At 40.2% G+C, this 21,153-nt stretch overlaps 1 protein-coding gene and 1 long non-coding RNA gene across 5 annotated transcripts in view; one reads left to right on the top strand and one right to left on the bottom strand.

Annotated features, from left to right (window-relative positions):
* Positions 1-21,153, top strand: part of LOC148188467 (uncharacterized) — an 86,900-nt gene that overhangs the window by 1,278 nt on the left and 64,469 nt on the right. The gene's annotated exons all lie outside the window — the stretch shown is intronic.
* LOC121949025 (nck-associated protein 5-like) overlaps positions 1-21,153 on the bottom strand; it is a 90,776-nt gene that overhangs the window by 10,877 nt on the left and 58,746 nt on the right. For 2 of the 4 annotated variants that reach the window (XM_042494610.2, XM_042494611.2), the window contains exons 8-12: positions 16,287-16,466; positions 13,108-16,016; positions 12,645-12,759; positions 11,404-11,479; positions 3,249-3,635 (exon numbers count right to left, since the gene is read on the bottom strand). In XM_042494610.2, coding sequence (XP_042350544.2) covers positions 3,249-3,635; positions 11,404-11,479; positions 12,645-12,759; positions 13,108-16,016; positions 16,287-16,466 — 3,667 coding nt within the window. Of the gene's footprint in view, positions 1-3,248; positions 3,636-11,159; positions 11,199-11,403; positions 11,480-12,644; positions 12,760-13,107; positions 16,017-16,286; positions 16,467-21,153 lie in introns of those variants that run through there. The other 2 variants (XM_088082926.1, XM_088082925.1) reach the window with 2 other exon arrangements.

The following is a 21,153-nucleotide window of genomic DNA, read 5'->3' as shown; positions in this document are numbered from 1 at the left end:
AAGAAAACAACAAATACAGAGGTCTGTGAAAACTTAATGGTGGTTACTTCTCTATGTCTTACATATTCAGTCTCAGGTCTCAGTCTCAGGTTTTGTTATAGTGGTAAAGATGCTTCAGTAATCAAATCTGGGCACTGTGAGTAAAGCCGATATAGCAGAACAGTGTGACAGTGGGACAGTGCCAGTATAGGTAAATGCATTTCTTGTCTATCACGTTTGTGGTCAAATAAATAAATGTAGCTTGTTAATCCACTCAACTATTAATTTGTTGCCATCATTCCTCTCTTGCTTTAGTTGAAGCAACAGTGTTGATTTTTACTGCGATGCTTTATTTTTAAAAGGTGTAGTAGGCGGCACATGACCAATCATTTTAAGTGTCAAATAACGTGTTGTAATGTGCTCACAGCCTGATGCAGAAAGCCTAAGTTAACAGTTGATAACTACGTATATGGTACCTTTTATCACTGACTGAGACTTTACATTGGGGATACTTAACTTGCTTTGCTTAGGGGCCACATTTGCAAATGACATGAGGGCAGGGGCCAGTCGCAGCAACCCCATACATGTTTCTAGGATTTTATAACATATCTGGGTTTTAGTAAGTTTCAAGGATTTTAGGACATTTCTAGGATTTTAGGAAGTTTCTATGATTTTAGGATGTTTCTCAGATTTTAAGAGGTTTCTCGGATTTTAGGATGTTTTTAGGATTTTAGGATGTTTTTAAGGTTTTTAGGATGCGTCTCGGATTTTACAAAGTTTCTAGGATTTTAGTACATTAGGGGCTCATATAGGATTTTGTTGGTGGGTGCAGGGTATCCCCCACTGGCACTTTTTCTTTGATAAACAACCTCTATTTTGATGGTGTTTTATACAGTCTGGTACCCTATGTATACTAAAAGTACAAAAACACTTACTTTGTTTTTATTGTGAATTAGAAAATGGTTAGGGGGCTATCCGACAACCTTTTGAGGGCCAGATTTGGCCCACAGGTCGTAAGTTCAGTATCACTGCATTAGGGTTTGTTGAACCAGCTCAATTGCAGTCATGGCACATTATAATGCAAGTTGATGCCATTGGACCAACAACAGTGATGAAGGGAGGGCCTGCCACACTCCTCTTCTGATTGGCTACCTGATATTCTTGCTAAAACCTCGACCACACACACTCCTCATGTTAGTCTTTAGGATACTGGGCTGTAGGACAAATGGGCTTTTGGTCCAATGGTTCATTTGTCAACATATCAGGGCTTTGGAATTATGAGCCATCAGAACAATGGGTGGTGCCCGTCATTCAGCCTGCAAAATTGATGTTTGACAGGGTCGAGCAGCAGTGTCAGTTCTCAAGCTTTTCAGGCTGTAACATTTTAAAAAATCTGATTTTCTGCCTAATTGCATCCACAACATGACTCATGATGAACTGCACTGTGTGCATGCACTAATGCATCTATACATGTCTAACTAAGATTGGAATGGGAACAGATTGCCAATCAATTTCAAATAAAAAAGTCAATGAAGCGAGACACAGCTACTTTAACTGAGCACCAGCTTATTTAGTGCATGCATGTTCATCTCCTCATCATCCACCCTCTGAAACTATGCAGACGAAAATACACATTATGTGTGTGGTGGAGAACCCTTGGGGCTTCACTCTGAAAACATGACTCATTAAGAAACCCATACACAAAATACATCTTTCCTCTTGACAGAGAAAATGTTTTTGGCGCATGCTGTGTGATTAGCATACTGAGCAGGCCATGTCTACACTTTGTCCTCCCGCATGAAAGCTATCAGTGTGGTGATGAGGGCTGTGGCTGTTGTAATGACACACCAATATCTCTGCTGCTTTCAGGAGTCTGTTATGTGTAGGTGTATACAGACATGTACTCCTTCAGTTCACTGGCACACTTTAGATCTTAAGCAGAGAGCATTGCAGGAGTGAATCTTGCTTTCCCTCATGTGGGAGTGTAGCTTCAGCAATTCCTTGATGTGCTTCTTGTAATGGATAAAATAATAATGAATTACTTAAGCACTACTTGTATTGGATATGTCGCTTTTCAAAGGAGAGTGACATGTCAGAGGGATTTCCTGCCTGTTCTTATACAGCACAATTTGTTGTATCAACAAAGTTTTCTATAAAAAGTATTTTTTCTATTCTACATTGTAATTTTGATTGATGTTATGAGTGCAGGAGTTAAGTCGAAGAGCTTTTTCTATTCCCCAGGTTAGGAGTGGGGGTCGACGGATTATTGGCCTGGCCAATAATCGGGGCCGATATTTGCAGATTATCTGTATTAGCATTTTATTTTAATGATTGCAGATAAAATTAATTAATTAAAAGGTGCAAAGAGTCAAAGTGTCAGCATGGGAGGAACTTTTAAACAAAGTTTTGTGTTGGAGTTTATTATTTTCCAAAATCTACATATTGACAGAAAGAGTTTCCCCTTCACCACACACAATAACTAGTTACAAAATATATTTATTTTACAGTAGGGGTGCTGAATCAACATATTCTCATCCCAAGTTGTGACATGTTGCTGCTTTGCAGTGGACTTTCATGTCTACATATTTTGCTCTAGATATCCTTCAGCTTCTGCTGTTGTCGTTGCGGGATTCCACTACAATGATGTCAGCAAATGCACATGGTGGGATGATGCTGCATGTGGTTTTGTTTAGACAACACAAGCACATGGCAACCAACGCTGGGACATCAACAAAAGCACATGCTGGTACAGATGGTAAGGCTTAGAGGAAGGAGGCACATGTTAAGGTGTGGGAAAAGCAACTCCCGCATGAAAGTCTGGGGCTTGTTGGACCCATCCAGTGCCCCTCTGCCTGCCCTATAGGGACCTTAATGGGTGCTACTGGCAGCATTTCAACCTAACGCCATCCAGCTGCGTATCATGCGGATGCGACAGGCTCCGTCTGGCTGTGTTCTAAACTGATGCTGCCTGTCCTTGCATCATGCTAACCCCTAGGTGCTGTTCGGCTGTCTGCCGGCTGTAATAACACCACAAACAGTTTTATCCAGCCGCGTTCTTAGCTAATGTCATCTGGCAGCGCATCATGAAGACACGAAAGGTGGCCTTGGAATTTTACACCAAAAGTACTGCAAAAGCGGCAGTATTTGATGACTTCGGGATGAGAACGGGCTAATAAAAGGCCCACAGCACTGAGAGGAGAAAACCCATTTATCATCATCTTTACTTCTGTCCATACGTCATGCTTGTAACTGGATCTTCTTTACTGTACCTGGTGGTGGTCTGGGTAGCCTGCTCTGGGTATCACACAAACTGGCAGAGGTCACAATGGGTTCAGACTGGGGTTGGATGGGCTGGAGGAAGGCCACAGTGGGGAAAGGCACTGACTGGATATGGGTCATGGAGGAGTCGGAGAGGGAGTTTGGCACCCCTGCATGGCTGCTGTCCTTAAAGCTGGAGGGGATTCTCCACCGGGGTAATGGGGAAGGAGACACGTCCTCGCTGGACGAACCGGGGACACTGAGAGGACTGAAGGATTGTTCTGGGGTTGATGAGGATTTGGGGAGGAGGTGCAGAATGGAGGAGAAGAAGGAACAGGATTCAGGAAGGGGGATGGTCCCAATTCCACTGTCCAATGTTCGCATCTTGCAGCCGGAGCCTGCGGCACAAGGAGAACAGTTGAAGTGTCTTGGGGTTGCAGGAAAGAGAGGGAAAACAACAGGAATGAAACAGCAGGGTAACCACGGTTGTAGTGGCACTAAAGAAACCTTAAAAAAATATCTGCACTAATATAATAATTGACTATTGCTCATCATATTATCTGGGCTGTAGCTCTGCACCAGCGGAGGAAAGTCTAAGTAAAACTGTTCCACTTGTAGAATAATCTGCAGAAATGATAAGTGAGAATTTGAATCAGTGAAAGAGCTTTCACTTAAAATGAGGACAGCTTTACCAATCAATAATAATGGATCCTCCCTGCAGCATCATATGATTGTTTCCCTCATGTCTCCTTGTTATTCCTGCCACATTATCCTGACTGTTTGTGCTCCAAGCAGCTGATACTTGTGTCGTGTTTTGGTCATTTCAACATGCAACAGATGTTTAGTCTGTTGTTGGCTCGATGGCTTCCTCTTAAAGTTGAAAAATGGTGGTTCAGTACAATCTGATTACACATAAGTGTTGTGCTGGGTAATGATTTTGCTAATTACACCATATGTAGCCCTGCCACAGAGAATGACTCGGCCAATGCAAATCAAGCTCACTTGAACTGCTGCTTTGTATTACACACATGGTTTAATGAGAGTATGACGAGTAGCATGCATTGATCACACTGTGAATATGAAATGCACGGAATGGCATATGAAATGAAACTTAATTACACTACCAATGTGTGTATTTTTATTTGCAGCATGTCAAACACAGCTGCCAAACCCACACAGTTATTTTCTCAACGATGAGATTAAAGATGCCAAATCTGCATTGTTCAATCAAAAGTCTGACATTGTGCCTCCAAATTATAGCCTGACAGTCTCATCATTCTGATGATGTGAGCTCAACATTCTGTTTTGCTCTCTGTATCAGTCTGGACTTGCTGCCACCCCAAATGCTTTACATTCATATCATTTTGTCAGTTGGTGTTAGGGGATGTCAATAAAAGCATGTGTCTAGGATTGAGCACAACTAATGCTGCTGTAACAAAAGAATGTGGTTAGGTTCAGGAAAAAACATAATGGTTTGGCTATACATTAATATGAGAAGTGAACATCAGGCTCCCAAGTGAAAGTCTGGGGTTTGTTGGACCCTTCAGCTGCCCTTCCTGCCCTCCTGCACTATAGTGACCTTCAAACTCCTTATATTACTTTTAACTGGCAGCGCTTCTACCTGACATTGTGAAGCAACATACCATAAGGCTGTGACAGGCTCTGTCCAGCCACATTACAAACTATCCGTCTGTGTATAATACTGGTGTTGATGAGCAGCGTACCATAACACTGTGAAAGGTTCCGTCTGGCCGTGCTACAAACAGAAGCTGCCCGGCGGCATATCATACTGTCATGAAAGGTGGCTTTTGGTGTCATAAGTCACTGACAAATTGGCGCTATCAGACTTCTGAATGAGAGCGAGCTGCAGCGTAGGCAGCCAATCAGGGCCTTGTGGAGTTTTTCTGTGGAAAAGACGTTTTCGCCATTCTTCTGACTGGATTTGGCAGAAGCTTAATTTACTAACTGGCTCCGTAAGGGATGAAGAAGATCATGAGTATTGTTTTCAATGAGATAAACATCACATACAAATGGAAAATATAAATAAACTGTATTTTTTAGATCTACTTTAACTGTCTAACGTAACATGTATGTGTGTAGTAGAGGCTAGTGCTAACACCCGGATTAACTAAAGAAATTTGTCTGTCAAGGCGAGTTCTCCAACCCACTGAAAGTGTTTAGGGTGGCAGAGTCCAGACTGATACAGAGAGCAGAACAGAATGTTGAGCTCACATCATCCGGATGGTCTTACCAGGCTATCAGAATTACACATAATTGTTACACTAATAAGCCTCTGTTGAAGCACACATTTCAAATACGTGGAGTGTGTATAATTTTCACTTCTGTTCATCTACATTTAGATCAGCGAATCATGCACCTTTCAAAACAAAAAGTAGAAGTCAAGATGTGTCACAGCAGCCATCCGTCCAGTGTGCACAAAATCAAAATAAGAGAAGATATCCTCTAGCTGTTGTCGTGCAGGCTCATGTTTTAATATGTACCCTGTGGCAGGAACCTGCAGGCAATCTGATGCTGGAGCAAAGGCAACAGCTGCTCCCCTTTTATTAATTAAGGCACGCACACATGAGACTTTACACCCCTCTTCTTCGGTTTTTACAAGCTCATTTTTCTTCACTTTTTTCTTATTATTCACTTGAGTTTTCTCCAAATGTGTCACATTTTAAGAAAATGTGACACATTTGTGACACAAAATGTGCATGTCACATTTTAAGAAAATGTGACATGCATGTAAAATTATTAGGCTACATAACACAGAAACATGCAGTACTATAGGACCAGTTTTACACATACTACTTTTGAATTGAAATATCTACTCACATCATATTATGTATAAGTTCCAAATGTCAGTATATGCAAAATTGAAAACACCTCACTTGCGCAAAGTAGCTTTAAAGTATGAGTTGCTTCCATGAAATAAAAATTAAAGCACTGCTTGGGATGAAAATAGTTATTTTTACCTTGCTTTAAACAAGAACAAAAACATTGAGACTTAGAACAGAGACATTATTGATTATTTTGGTCTTTAGTTGGAAGATAACAAGAACCGCTGTGACACAGTCTTCCCAGAGAAGACAGAATCACAGAGGCTGAGAATTGATTAGCTTCAAAAAGCCTTTAACATGGATGCTGAGGTTGTGCTGGTGTACCAAGCTCAATCAATAACTGGTCAATGTCACAAGAAAACACTGCAGTAATGACCTTCTAATTTGATTTTAAAACATTAGGAATTATGTCAAGGCTACTTAGGATACGTAGGATTATGCTGTTTTTCAACTGAACAGAGTGTAGTTAAGAGAAGTCATGTGCGCGCATAAATTGAAGGAATCTATGGTCACATCTTTACTCAAAGGGCATCTTTCTAGTGAATATCAGTTTACAAATTATAAAAAAAGCAAAAACTTTAAATGTCAGTCAATGAGTCTTCAGTCAGAGATCAGTCAGATTTTTTTCTACCTCTTAAGCTAGACAGAAACCCATTGTATGTATTTATTTTTTAAGTACAAATGCAGGAGGAAAGCAAAACAAGAAGGTGAAAAGGGGGAGAATATGTTCTAGCTTAAGCTTTCAGTTCTGTGGTGAGAAAACATATCCTTCTTCGAAGTCCATCTGAAACTGTTAATGTCATGCCTTTTTGTCAAAGGCCTATTTAAAAAAAAATGAACGAGAAGAAGAATGAACGAACTACAAGAGATATATCAGATAGAAGCAAATTTAATTTTACTTAACTGCTTAGAAAAGGAGCTGTATGCAACATTCAGAACATTAATATATCCACAAAAAACTATTTGCTATGTAAAGATGGCATCCTGAGTAGAGAATGAAGCCACTCTCCCTCTGTGCGAGTTGTAATCCAAACTTCTCTGTTGTGTTAGAAGGTGAGGTTATGAACAGCGTGGTAGTGCATGTGAGTCCCTGTGAGTGTATCCCACTGACTCGGCTAAAAGCTGATGCTCATACAGCACTTATACAGCTGCAGATATTGAGACAGCATCATTGCAGAAGCATAATGCCCACTAGGGATGGGCAATGTATTGAAATAACTATGGCTTGTTTTACTTGCAATATATAAAATGATTATCGTGAAAATCGAGTGAAAATTGTCACAGCATTTTTATAAGCCATTGGCTTTTTGGTTCCCACGCTCTCCCCTGTGGCTCTCTGCCTCACACGCGCGCACACACACACACATACACACACACACACACACACACACACACACACACACACACACACACAAAGCGGGGCTTTTGCAGAGCTCCAGATTGCGATTATTTAGTCACATTTTGGAATGATGGAGCGCCACTATGATTTGCAAATATTAGTAATATTTGAACAGGGGAGCTGTTAGTTTGTTGCCTGCTCACAGTGAATAATAACAACACTTTTTTAAAAAATATAACTGGAAAAGTACTTTATTTAACTTCCTTATAATTGTATTTTAACCTTAAAAATAAGAGAGAAGACTAATTTGATGAGATGTAGCCAACAGCCACATCCAAAAAGATGTCCATATGTAGTTTCTCTGTATAGAGTAAAAGTACAGACAGAATTTTAATATTGGTTGGACTGCACCTGTTTTTGTTTGTCTCGCCTTACTTTATAGGATCGAGTTGAAAACTACTCCGTCGGCTCTACGTGAGGCCCAACAAGTTTATGCCAACTCTAGATGGTATAATTCAGCTCACAGCTGAAGGCAAAGTTAAGCCACTCAGCAGTGGCTTGGATGAGCATGCTTAGCTGGTGCAATGCTGAAATTTTAATGAGGTGATTAACCCCTAAGGGCAGGCGTCCGCCCGTATCAAACATACTTGATATTTGCAGTGCCTTGCCGATGGTGTCACTCTGGCCAATGAAATTTCAGCAGGGTCTGTCACCAGTCCTCTACCTGAGTGATGTGCAGAGCTTTATCTGCTGCTATTTTTTAATTTAGTAAGTTATCAAAATTAAATAAGGACCAAAAGAAGTTTCACTTCCTGTTTTATTTCAGTTTCACTCTCTCTTTTTGACCAAGTTGCCACCTGTAGTTTCAACTGGTTATGGAAAAAAAGCTTATGAGTGTGGGTAGGAGTGAGCTAGAGAGATCACATCTGCTGCAGATTGTCATTGAATGGCAACTCGACCAAAGCCAAATGTACCTCGAGGGTTTTGACTTATTCAGCATACTTTCTGGTCCAAAGTTTTGGGCACAATTTAAAACAGACAGGCGGAAAACCTACTCGAGCATGATGTGAATAAATTCATTTTAAAAACAACGTACACAATTCAAATACACACAAGGTTAATCAGAAGTGATGCGAAAGGGACCTAAGGACAGTCAGTCTTGATAAACCTGATAACTAGATCTAAAATGCTTTAAAACCAAGCAGACCTATACGGGGAGAAAACGCCAATATGATACAGGATCCCTTCCAAAATGTTTAAGGTGATCTCTGTGTATTTTTTTTTTGGAATACCGTTACTCAAATTTCATCAACCTTGTGCACTCTTTTGAGTATAGAGAAAAACCTAAAAGTGTTCAAGCTGTTTCTCACTTAGAGTTTTTAGTTCTGTATGTTTGTCGGCAGGATTACAGAAAAATTAACTCGCCCATTCCCATAAAACTTGGTGGAAGAATGTAGCATGGGCCAAGACAAAACCCATTAAATTTGGAGCGGAATCACGGGGCAGATACATAGATTATTTTTCACTTTTGATAACATTGCTCAATAGGGTATTTGACCTTGGCAGAGGTCTGCGCTCTTCAAGTCCCCCTTTTATAAGTCTCCCCCTTTTATAATGTGAGACAGTAATGTTTATTTCCAGTGTATTGTCTATATAGTATCTCAGGTGTAAATGATCTGCTTTTACTCTTTCCATGTGGATAAGGATCTTGTGAGGTTGAAACCAGCTGACACTTAGCCAGTATTCCAATTTTTTTTTTCATTTTCAAGAGCACATCAGGACTCTGCTAACTTTTTTCCCTAGGTGTAAACATGCTCCTATATGGAAAAATTCAGGAGCACACAAAAAATAAGCACAGATCCAAATTATGTTTCACTATTGAGTGTGGTGGCTGTTAGATGAAAAAATACATGGGCCAAGCATATTTTTTTATTGGTCAAAATGTTTGTTTCAGTACATTTCACTTAGATAATAGTGTATTATGTTGAAGGCCAACTTAAACAAGACACCAGAGGAAAATCTAAAACAAAATTATTTCAATATATTGAAAAACTCATCACCACATTTATCATGTAAATAAGTTAAATCTGGTAAGCAGTGATGCATTCTTTATGTTTAGGGCTCTTATTGTGAAAGGTAATAATGTAGGTATTGGCGCTAATGTTCTGCTGCTGATTGTGGGACAGAGTGAAGAGTTTGCTGTCTTGGTTCAAACTACAGGGTCCTACGTGTGATTATTTCATAGCCTGTGCGCACAGTGCTAGCTAGATGTGACTGGCGGGAAATGAGAGATTAGTGGATCAGCTGATGTCCTGTACAGTACACAGTGTCGCAGAAATAGTAGCGCCCGAGATGGTCAGGTTTTGCTGCACTGGTGCAGGTGTGTGAGAGTGTGGCGGACAGCAAGAACAGAGAAGCAGCTGGGCTGTGTGCTCCTAAATGACACCAAAACGAAGCAGAGACTCTCAGCAAAGTTTAGTTACATGATTTTGGTACAAGCATTTGCCCCCCAATGTGGCAAATGGTCGTCCGAGATTTACTCGCCGACCGAAAGTTTTTACAAGAGAAAGTTGTGTGTCTGAGAGTCATGGATGTATGAAAATGTGACTATGTGATTAAGTTACTGTCACCACTTACTGTATTTGTCATTTCAAATTAAATGCCCTCTAGTTTTAAAAAAGTGTTTCTGTTATGGCATTTCTTTAATCGCACACTGTGCTCCTACTTTATCTTTAAAGTTTGCACATATCAATGTTTAGGTGCAACTGTGAGTGAATTGGTAGCACTGTGGAGCCCTGCACCTTAATTTTCCCTTCCTACATGTAACAAAGCACTTGGCCTCTCTGTTCACCTAAAAAATATTTTTTTTGGGCAAATTTACCCCAAAGCATGTTCCTAATTAAGAATCATATATGAGGCAAGTAACAAGTTGAAAAAGCTCAGGAGAGCCAGACCCTAAGAGCTAAACAAACTGGCATGTGTGCTACATGCACAGCCCAGAGTCGGTTGGGATTTGATGGCCTGAGGAGTGTGTCGTGCATTACCAAAGCCTGCTGTAATTTTGTACTCTATGAAACATACTGTTCAAAAAGTGAGTGTAATTAACCAGTGTTGCTCTAGTGAGACTTACTAAAATAAACCCTTTCCCATCCTGCTGATTCTAAAAACTGCTTTTAAAGCTTATCTTTCAAACAACAGGACTGTTGGTCCACTTCTGCCACTTATCTCAACTTAATTAACTGATCTCAAATATGGAATCTAGGACTGAAATTTCAAAGTGCAGCAAAAACAGAAACAAAACATAATCCAATCCTCAATCCACCTCAAAATCACCAGCTTTATAGAAAGTCAGGGCTTAAAACATCCAGTTGATTTTCCTCACACCAACTTATTCATGTAGGCAAGATCAGGAGGACACTTGGGCCTCCATATGGATGAAGAGGTTCATCCTGCTTGGATGAGCCTGCGCATGCAAATTTTCAGTGCATGGATATGTGAAAATGAGCAGTCAAGGCTATATATATTATCCCCATTAAAGGGCAAACTCTGCATGAAATACAACCATGGTGAAATGGTTTCCATCAGCCCCAATTCAAACTTCCACCCAAAGCCATAAACAAATGCAGAGTTAGAACAAATAAAATGAACATAAATATGGCGGAAAAAGGACACACTGACAAAATTCAGCGTTTTGCATGTTTGTTTGACTTGTTAGCATATTCATCATGTTTATGACTTACACATATGTGTCATATTTGGTCTTCACTTCTGTCTGCAAACTGTAAAATGGTAAGCACAGATAGAACCTTAACGCTAGCATGCTAAAATTGACACAGCTAACATTGCTAGTTTGCAAGTAGACTTAGTTAGTTAGCCAAGTTTTGCTTTTCAGGGACTAAGATGTTCAAGAGGGTTTATTAAGAATTGCAGTGACTGAAAGGAATTATGGACAATTCTATGCAAAAGAGAACAGAAAAATCTGACCTATTACAGCCTCCTGGTTGGCGTTCTTCACTGTAGATCCATTTTCACCATCGGCTCTCAGGTTCATCATCTGCATCTTTGTGTTTTTGTTGAAGGACAAAAAAAGACTTTACCTACATGTTCTTCTATACTTCTACATGCACATTGTCAGTAGTAATCCCTGTGTTGCTCTATCTGGCAATGAACACTTAACCTTGACAATTTCATAGCCATAATGTGACTAATTAATGCATTAATGAATCTCTCCAGTGAAGACACACTATGTTTTTTTGGGACTTTTATTGCCTTTTATTGACAGGACAGTGTGAGTGTGAAAGGGGGAGAGAGAGGGGGAGACATGCAGCAAAGAGCCAAGGCTGGACTCGAACCTGCGGCTAACACAGCGAGGACACAGCCTCTGCACATGGGGCGCCGCTCCATCCGTTGAGCCACCAGGCACCCCACTGATACTCTCTTTTGATTGATTCTAGGCACTGCATTTGCTTAACATTGTCTTCCACAAGCAGTTCTCAGTGGAGACGTTTCTGTTCATAGTTTCACAAGTTTTGTACTCTAAATAATAATCAAATATTCAAACTATGACATAGTGTGTCTGATTTCTGAAAACTTAATGTTTTCACTTGTTGAATTATTGATACATTCTTTGGATGAATTAAAGGGCTCCAATGGTAAAATTATGGACACTGTGATAAATTTAAAGGTCTTAAAGTGAGGTTTGGTAATAAAGGCCAAAATGATGAAACTGTGTGTAAGAGACTTTGAGGGACAGTTAGTGGAATCAGCCTGAAGTACTTCTCACTTGTTAAAACAGTCATGTAATGATTATTATGTTTTCATTTGCTTCCACTGTATATTTTTTCAACAATTATTTTAAGTGCATTTTCTTTCTTTCTTTCTTTCTAAAAATGTGTTTTTCTCCTTTAGCTGAAGATAGACGCAAAAGAAGAGAGAGAAAAGGGATGGCATGCAGCAAATTGCTTTGGGTTGGAATCAAACCTGTGCACCTGCTAAGAACTATGAATCTTTACTTTTTCTTCAGTCTTTTGTTGTTTCTGTTTTTTTTATCTGAGTCTTTTTAGTGCATTTACAGTAATATTACTGAAACAAACATACTTAACATAAAAAACAGGGTTTGGATACACACCTATGTAGAAAAGACATTTTTGTGATTAGAACTAAAACTGGCTGCCTACCAATATGATAACTTTAACCTGTTTGTATTAGGTAATGATTTAATTTACCTTTGGGTCCCCGATGATGTCAGTATGTCCTTGTATCTCATTCAGGGACATTCCTGGGCAGGGCATTGAGATGCATGCGCGCACTGCATCGTGAGACTCCCTTCTCCCAACAGAGCTGAAAGAAAACAGTTTGTCAACAGATCACTTCGTACTGAGATCCTCTGATATTGACTCAACACACCCAGGGTGATTTCACTGACAAATTATCCCATACCGATTGAAAACCTCTGGATGAAATGTGTCTCAGATGGTTTCAGAGCTAAAGAGACTGACAGATGTGTTTTGGAACACTTGATAAAAATGACTTATGACATCTGAGACAATAAACTTCTTGACTGGCAATAAGTTATGAAGAAATATGCTGTATTGTCAAGCTTTAGAGGTTTAGTGTTTAGATGAAATTTCAATCATAGTGAAGATCTTAAAAGTAAGCAAAAAATATTATTAATTCTAAATTTCTTACCAGTCTTTCCCATCACTTTTTCTTCTGTCTCTCTTTTTGTCAGACTTTGTCTGCTTTCCTCCCAGAAGTGATGTAATCTTTTGCTCTCTTTTCTCCTCTTTTATTTTTGCTGGATCAGTCTTTTTAATGCTTGGAGCTGGAAGCTTGCTTTTACGAAAACCGAACCAATTTGCCAAGGTTGAGCCAGATTTTTGCTTCACTTCACTAGTTCTCTCCTGTTCCTGAGACTTGTGCAAGTTTTCCTCTATGCCAAGCATCACTTTCTCTTCGATTGTGGTTATAGTACTTTGTCTTTCTGGTTCTTCAGAAACTGGTTCACCAAAGGCGCTTGAAAACTGTTGCTCAATCTGAAGGCGCCTCGCCTGTTCTCGTTGGTGTTTAAGACTTTGAAGTCTTTCACTGGAGGACCCCAGATGTGCAGGAACTGTCAGGCCCTCTTCAATCAAGAAGTTGTTTAAAAGAGATCGATTCATTGGACAATGGTAGCTACTGGAGCAACTCATACTTCCTGGAAGGACATCACTGAGAGAGTTCAAGGAGCTCCCTGAGTGTGTTTTGATCTGGGTACGGACCTTTCCAGATCTGTTGAAGCTTGGCCTGTCCATATAGCGTGCACCAAAGCTCTGGCTACGAGCCTTTGCCCCGTTCATGCCCATCACTGGTTTAATGGGAGGTCTGGTTGACACAGACACAGACCGTTTAAACAACCAACCTTCCTCATCAAATCCCCAGTCTAACATCACACCGCTGTCTGATGCTACAGGTTGTACTGAGGGCTCAGAATCCAGTGAGTTGCAGCGGGTCTCAATCTTTTTGCGGGCTCTGTCTTGAGCACCACATTCATGTACCATCTGGGGGTCGCATGTAAAAGTCTGGAAGGTCTGGATACTTTTTGCAGTAGAGTTTGGATCATCTTCTTTATTTCTTCCGAAAACTAGGAAGGTACTGGTTTCCTGTCCAGCAATTGCCTCATGAGACTTAGCATTCATGGGAAGAGCCATTTTTACAGCTCTTGAGGTGGAACTCTGGGGATTATTGGCAATCCCATGGTAGTAAACATTAGAATATGCCTGAGGCAAGACTTCTGAAAGTTTTGGCTCACTAATGCTCTGCTGGGATCTTTGTAAGATGCTCTGACATGGGAAAATAGAGGGAATGCCATTTTCATCATGACATATGGCAGTCCTGTCCATAGATAGCTGGACTGAGTCTGAAGGCTTTGACTCTTGACGTGGGACAGGTGGCATCTTGGATGAGTGGGTATTGTAGAGCTTGGCAGGGATATCTTTCAGTGGCTTACCATCAGCATCCACTTGAGAGGCTGTATTAGAATTGTCCTTTGTTGGGTTGGATTGTTGAGACTGTAAAAAAGAGGAAAGATTTGATTGTGGCTTGGTGGGGGTCGATGTTGTCTTCCCAGTAGTAGAGCTTTGAGCCAGACCTGCAGATTTGTGTGCTTTGGGTAAGCTGTCACAACTGGGCCTAAGGACAAGAGAAGTAGTTCGACCTGGTGGTGGTGGTGGGGACGGAGATCTATGTTCTGAATGGGAACCATCACAGTGCTGGTCTTGGCGTCGTTGTTTTCGCGGAGAGCAGGGTAAGTTGTCATAGATGCTCTCTTCCAAAGACTCATTGCTTGATTGAAGTCGAGGGATCTGCAATGGTGATTTTGTTGGGCTCTTAGAGCATTCATTGATCCCTGGAGGCTTAAATGTCTTTGAATGTTTTACAGGGGAAGCAAGGGGAGAGCGCACACTCTTGAGAGACTTGGAACTTGTCGATACCACAATGTCCTCATCTTTCTCAACATTAGATAATGATCCCTTGTTTGAACATTGTGTTTTACTGAGATTTGGCCTTTTGTTGGTAACACTATGTCCTGGAGGGTTTGATTGTCCTTTGGACCTGTGACCCTTAATAAGCTTTTGGTGGAGAGGAGAGTGTGTATGCTTCGCTTGTTCCTTCCCTCCATCTGCACTCTTGCTCCGCAGAATGAAAGCCTTTCTTGCTGAGTCGCAAAGCTGAGGTTTGGGTTTTCTCTGTGGAGATTCTGAGATGCTGTAGTCGTGGCTTTCACTGCTAGCTTGACTCGCTTGGTCTCTGCAGTGGGGAACCTCCATTGAGGAGCTGCGCTGTCTGGCTACACTCACACAGCTCAGAACTCTTGTAGAATGCTGAGTAGAGGAGCTCACATCACTTGTCCCTGCTTCGACTTGCTTAAGTCTGCTCTGTTGTCTTTTGACATGATCAAGTCTGGATTTACGGTCAGTAGACCTTTCCTGGTTATTGTTTCTGTCACTTAACTTTAAGCCTGAAGGCTTTCTTTTTTCTAAAGAATCTTTGTTTTGTTCGTCCAGTTGTGTAAGGCTATCTGTTGGGCTTACCCCAGGTTTCACGGTTGGGCCCTCTAAAAATAAGAAGTTGTCTGTAACAGGTGAGGGAAAAAGACCAGAATCCCCTGCAATTTTGACAGGGTCTTCTTTAAAATTGTTGTCATCATCTCTTGTAACATCCAGTTTTTCCAAGCAAACAAGCTCTTTTGTTGGTTGGTCACTGGATTTCCTATTTTGCAGTTTAGTTGACTCGTCATCTGCATCATCAGAGTCTGGGGCAGCAATCCCTGCTCCAGCCTTAAAAGGTTTACTTGTAGGAGCTACTTGCTTGGCTGTACTCCCTTGTTGGATACCCTTGACACCAAGTGAGTATATGCCCTCGTTGGAGGTCATACAATCTTTGCAGTGTGGCACAGATGCAAGTGAGGATGCCTCCTTGGAGCTGCACATTTGGAGGCGCTTCAGACCTTTCAGAATGTGGCCTTCCTTCCATCCCAGTTCTGTCGGCTCGATCTGTGCGGAGTGATTACTTGATACTGAACCTGTGCTCATCCTTTTGTCCCGGCTTGCAGCACACTGTGCAATACAAGACATATTAATAGTTATTTTAATTGCATTTACGGATGGATCAATTGTCTTTTAACAAAATGCCATAAAGGCTATCCACCTTATTCTTAGCCCCCATGAAACATGGTGCTAAGGTGCATGAATTTTGGATGCAACTTCTGGCATTGAACCAAAAATAAATAAATAAATTAAAGTAGCCCTCTCAGGAAGAAGGTGAATAAGTATTTTACTTTGAAACTTCCTTACACCTAAAATATAAGGAAGATGAATGAAACCCACCTGCTTGGAGAATCCACGACCCTCTGCCCAAGTGTGGGAGCCACTGGAGTACTCACTACAAGCACTGGATAGTGACAGTTCACTGCTGCTGCCGCTGCCACTACTGCGTGGGCACGTTAGACTAAGCAGGCTGGGCCATCTTCCTGCAGGAATGCTGGCTTTTCCGTTCCTTTGGATCTCCTGGAAAATAATTAATTATGTAATCAATTAACATAAATTAAGCAAATGATATAAAGAAACTGACTTCAGGTTACAAAATACATTTGGAAAACATGCAGTATGACATCATTCCAGGGTTACATTAAAACAGCATTGACATTGAGAGACATATTTAAAAGATATGCAGTTTAATTTATCAGTACTAACAAATGCTGTTATTATGGCTTACATTTGTCCCCGTGATCTCCATGTTTGTTCATCCCCCTTATCCCTGACATTATATTCAATAGATTGTCTTTGCAGTCTGAACAGCCTATGAGAATGCCCCATGGCTCTCCATTTGTCTCTGTCACAGATCTCAAAGAATCAATATGCTGGATACATAGCTGTCTCTTTCCAACCAATGGCTAAGTGAGGAATGGAATGACATTTTCCACTCCACTTCTTAGTTATTCCCCTGTAAAATACATGTTTTATGTTGTCTGGTATTGCAGGTGTATCATGATAACTTTTTGGGAGCTGCTTAATGAAACACGTTCAAATGATGCCTCTGTTCTGACACGTTTCACTGAGCACGGAGCCTCTCGGTGTGTCTGCAGTTCATTCATATTTCAAACGTAACTGCACAGTGACTGGCAACTATTAGATGATGATGCTTTTGTGTTGGCCAGAGTCTACAAAATGAGCCAAAATCAACATTCACATATTGTTCCTCTGACTCAGATAATGCTTAATTATATCTTTCAGTGGCAACCATTTTCCCACACTATGCCTGTTCATCTCAAGTGACAGAGGAAAGAAAAGTACATTGTAAGCCTCTTGATTAAATAGAACAGTGTAATAGCAGGCAAGAGTATAACTCATAGAACCTTGTAGAAACTAGATATCACAGAATGTCTCAAAAGATGTCTTCAGCTGATGCAAAATACTTGTTTTAAAGAGATGTGATGACAGCTGTAGCTTTAAAAGAAGTGTTAAGGCTTTGAAAAGACTGCATATTTTATCACTTACATTTTATTTTGAAGTAGACTCCCTTGCTGTAAATCTGAAACAGCCCTGTAGTGATCATCTAGTGTTATTTGTCTCTTTAAGGTGTATAGATTGATTGGTTTATGTAGTGGTTAACGTCCAGTTAGGTGTCCATTATTAGGAGTTAATGGACGACAAGGGAGGTCAGAACGGTTCTGGTTCCCCAACCAGAGCTCATGGAAGCTTTTGGCTCTGCTAATGCTATGTTAGCAAGAGTCAAAAGCGTATTGTTGACGCACTGTAAATCTAATTTGACGGCACTTTTAACAATAAGATGAGCTAGTTATCCAGTCATGTCATTATCCCAATAGTCAGTATCAAGATTTTGCAAATATATGACAGGCCATGTGTTTGATTTCAGAATTGGACATTTCTAATACTCTACTATTTCAACTACAAAACTGTATAATATTCAGAACTGTGCAATACTGACTTGAACCCCTCTACATTTTTCAGTTTGCCTTTGTTAATCTTATTGCTAAAATCAAAGCAAAACTTGTTTTGAGTAATTTCCTTGGCATCTGTAGTTTGTTTTTCAGATTTTCAGTTTTTTTTTTTAATTTTTTTTTATCGCCCAGTCCTACTTGTTATATACACCATTTATCTTTATATTTATATGGCCTATTTATATGGAATGAAATATGGACTCAAACAACTGGGTTGCAATTAACTACGATTTTTTTAATGTCAAGTTGATATTACTGAAAAGGCAGAAGGTGGAAGTCTTGATAAGAAAAGACCAGTGTTTAACATCTTTGCTTCATGGCTTATGTTCCACGTATCTGTGAAGGATTTAGGTCCCGTGTAGTAAGCCCAGTATGTAACTTGAAACTCCTGGCATTATTCAGTGGCGTGCAGCTGACTCTGTTTGCATCGGTGCCATTTCCAATCAGAGGGACCCAAAGGTGTCAAAAGTGTTGTGACCCCATTTAAAATAGCATTGATCGTTTGCAAGGCTGCCACGGCCAGCTTCCTCTCAAAGTCATTAGTGTCATCTGTTAGCAATAATTAATGTGAATAGGAAATAATTGCATAAGGGAGCCGGGGACTGAAGTGATTTGGTCTATTCATTGATATTCACCTATTATTTGATTATCCGTGCTTGCCTTTATTTCACGAGCACTGTGGGAGGAGACCACATTTGACCATGCTTGTGCGGATTAATCTTGGAACTAATTACAGTCAGCATGTCGAGGGGTATCAGAGATTTGACACAAGTGATCCAGTTCAACAAAACCCCCAATCAGAGTGGCGCTGTGCTTAAAGTCAAGGGCAAATTTGAGTTTTTTTCCCCTTCATATATTTTAATGTTTTTCCACTTCATAAACACGATATTTCTTTATATTTCCTTTCTGTTCCATAAAATTCAGACATGACAGTTTTATGTAGTGTAAGAAGATTATGTGGCTTTGATTGCAATCACACCAAAGCCACATTGAAATACTTATATTGTAAAATTATTGCTGAAGGCAAAATAGTTTAAATACAGAATACACACTGAGCTGGTGGAAATAATCACTTCTCTGAATTTATCTTCCTAAACCTACATTTGCATACTGTTAGTTCCTTTCATCATGGAAAGTAATGAGACACACTGGATGTATTGAGCATCAAATCAAGTATCAAACTTGTAGTAGTACTCTATTTTTAAAGACAATATCAACTGACATGTCTTTGCAGTTTTTCTGCTATTACCACTTAGTCATGCAGACGCTCAGAGGGTTCTGTAAATAGAGCGATCACAAGACCACTACGCACAAAAGATTTAAAAGCTCAGTGCAGGCTTTTTCTTTTTAAAAGCACATCTATGTCGTGACTACACAGAAAAGTAAGTGAATAAATAAGTGCATGACACATCTATAAATGTAAGTGCTAAGATGACTTTGTTTTGTGTAACTGCTCTCTGTCTGGCTGTGGAAGATCGGAGACAGGAGTGGAGCAGGTTATACTGCATCCAATTATATGTTGTACTTTGACTTTTTTCCTCTTTTTCTTCCTATTTCTATCACTGTTATGATTTCTACGTAGCAGTATTGTAACCAGGCTTTTAAATTGGACTAAATTTTTTTTTACAGAAAGCCTGTATTGCAAACTGGGGGTGTAAAGATGTGGGCGTTTATTATCATTAGACAGGTTTTCACAAATATATGGTGCAATAATAAATTGCAGAATTACTCCTTCAAGGTTCAAAACATAGCTTCATGGGAGGGACTGTATATACTAATCATCAAGGCCTCAGACACACCCTGGTGTGACTTGTGTAAATAAATCATACCATCCCTGGATCCATCCAGCCTTCTCAGTCAGAATAGTACAGTACCATGTCAGCTGGTGGGTGTGCAGCTCATGAAGGCGTCTCCACAGAGAATACACTATTAAGACGATGCTTTTATCCCAGGCACCTCACAGCACCATGAATTCATACATTTTAATGTTGGATTTCGTGATGGGAACCCTGGCAGTTCTGAAGATTTCTCCAGTAACTGAACCATACTGGCATCATCACAGTACGCACAGACCTGCATCTGGACAGTACTGATAGGAGGGTCTGCACTTGCATTGTTTGTTTTGCAAGGAAACATTTAGGAGTACCAGAGCATCTACTCCAACCAATCTCTGAGGGAAGGGGATTTGATTTTCCCCAACAAATCACTAGAAACCAACATGTCAGCTTGAATCTATTGCCATTGTAAGTCCACACTGATGCGAAGCCATGACAAAATACTTGTTTTATTGGGGTTTTAAGAGTGGAGTCCAGTAAGTCTATCTTGTCTGTACCAGCCACTGTTGATGTTATCAATACTCATTTGTTCCGGTGCACTCCTTGAAAACACTCAACAATGGCTCATTGGCTCTTTCTGTTTTAACCAAGAAACCAATGTTAAATGTCACAATGCCAGAGAAATCCACCAACTTAATGGAGTTAAAGGATTTAAAGGTCTGGAACCAGGCAATAATTAAAGAACAATCTGTACCAGTGGAGAAGAAGTATTTAGATTTAGACCTAAGTAAAAGTACTAATAACACACTCTGAAAATACTCCACTACACCAGTTCATTTGTGAACTATTTTCTTTCTCGCAAACCATATTACCGCCCAGAATGAAGCATTCATTAGGCCCAGGCAGTATCAGGATATTAAGGTATACCAGGGAAATCCTGATGATATGACTTTTAATACTATCAAAAATATAGACCATCGTCTTTGTATTAACTTCATAGTGGAGAGGTTGTAATGAGGATGTTTTGCATGTAGTGCACGTCACATGCCACCGGAGGTCATTGTGGTGCAAGAGGCAGCTTGAATGACTGCAAGTGAACATTACAAGACTGTAAACGGACACAGCGGCTCTTGTCATGCTCGCAACAGCAGAGAGAGAACAGAGAGACCGTATGGGAGAGCAGCTTATTTGACATCTAACTCAGTGAATTAAGGAATTAGTTTGACCAAAGCAGAGCTGGTGATTGTTGGAACAGTAGAATAACTAACCAAACAACCAACAAGTCTGACCAAGATGGTTTTTGTTAGTTTTTTTTTTTTGTTTGTTCCTGTTGAGTTTGAATGCAGTGTTTTGTGTTAAGTGAAAGAGGAAATTAAGCATAGTTAGTTAAGCTTAGTCAAGCTTAAATTGGGAAATAGGGAAACATGAATTCAGAAGGTTATCAGAAGTTGTCTTTTT

The sequence above is a fragment of the Plectropomus leopardus genome, chromosome 10, assembly GCF_026936395.1.
Source record: "Plectropomus leopardus strain MGB_pleo_1.0 chromosome 10, ASM2693639v1, whole genome shotgun sequence".
Lineage (NCBI taxonomy): Eukaryota > Metazoa > Chordata > Actinopteri > Perciformes > Serranidae > Plectropomus > Plectropomus leopardus.
This window is presented reverse-complemented; position numbering and strand designations above follow the sequence as displayed.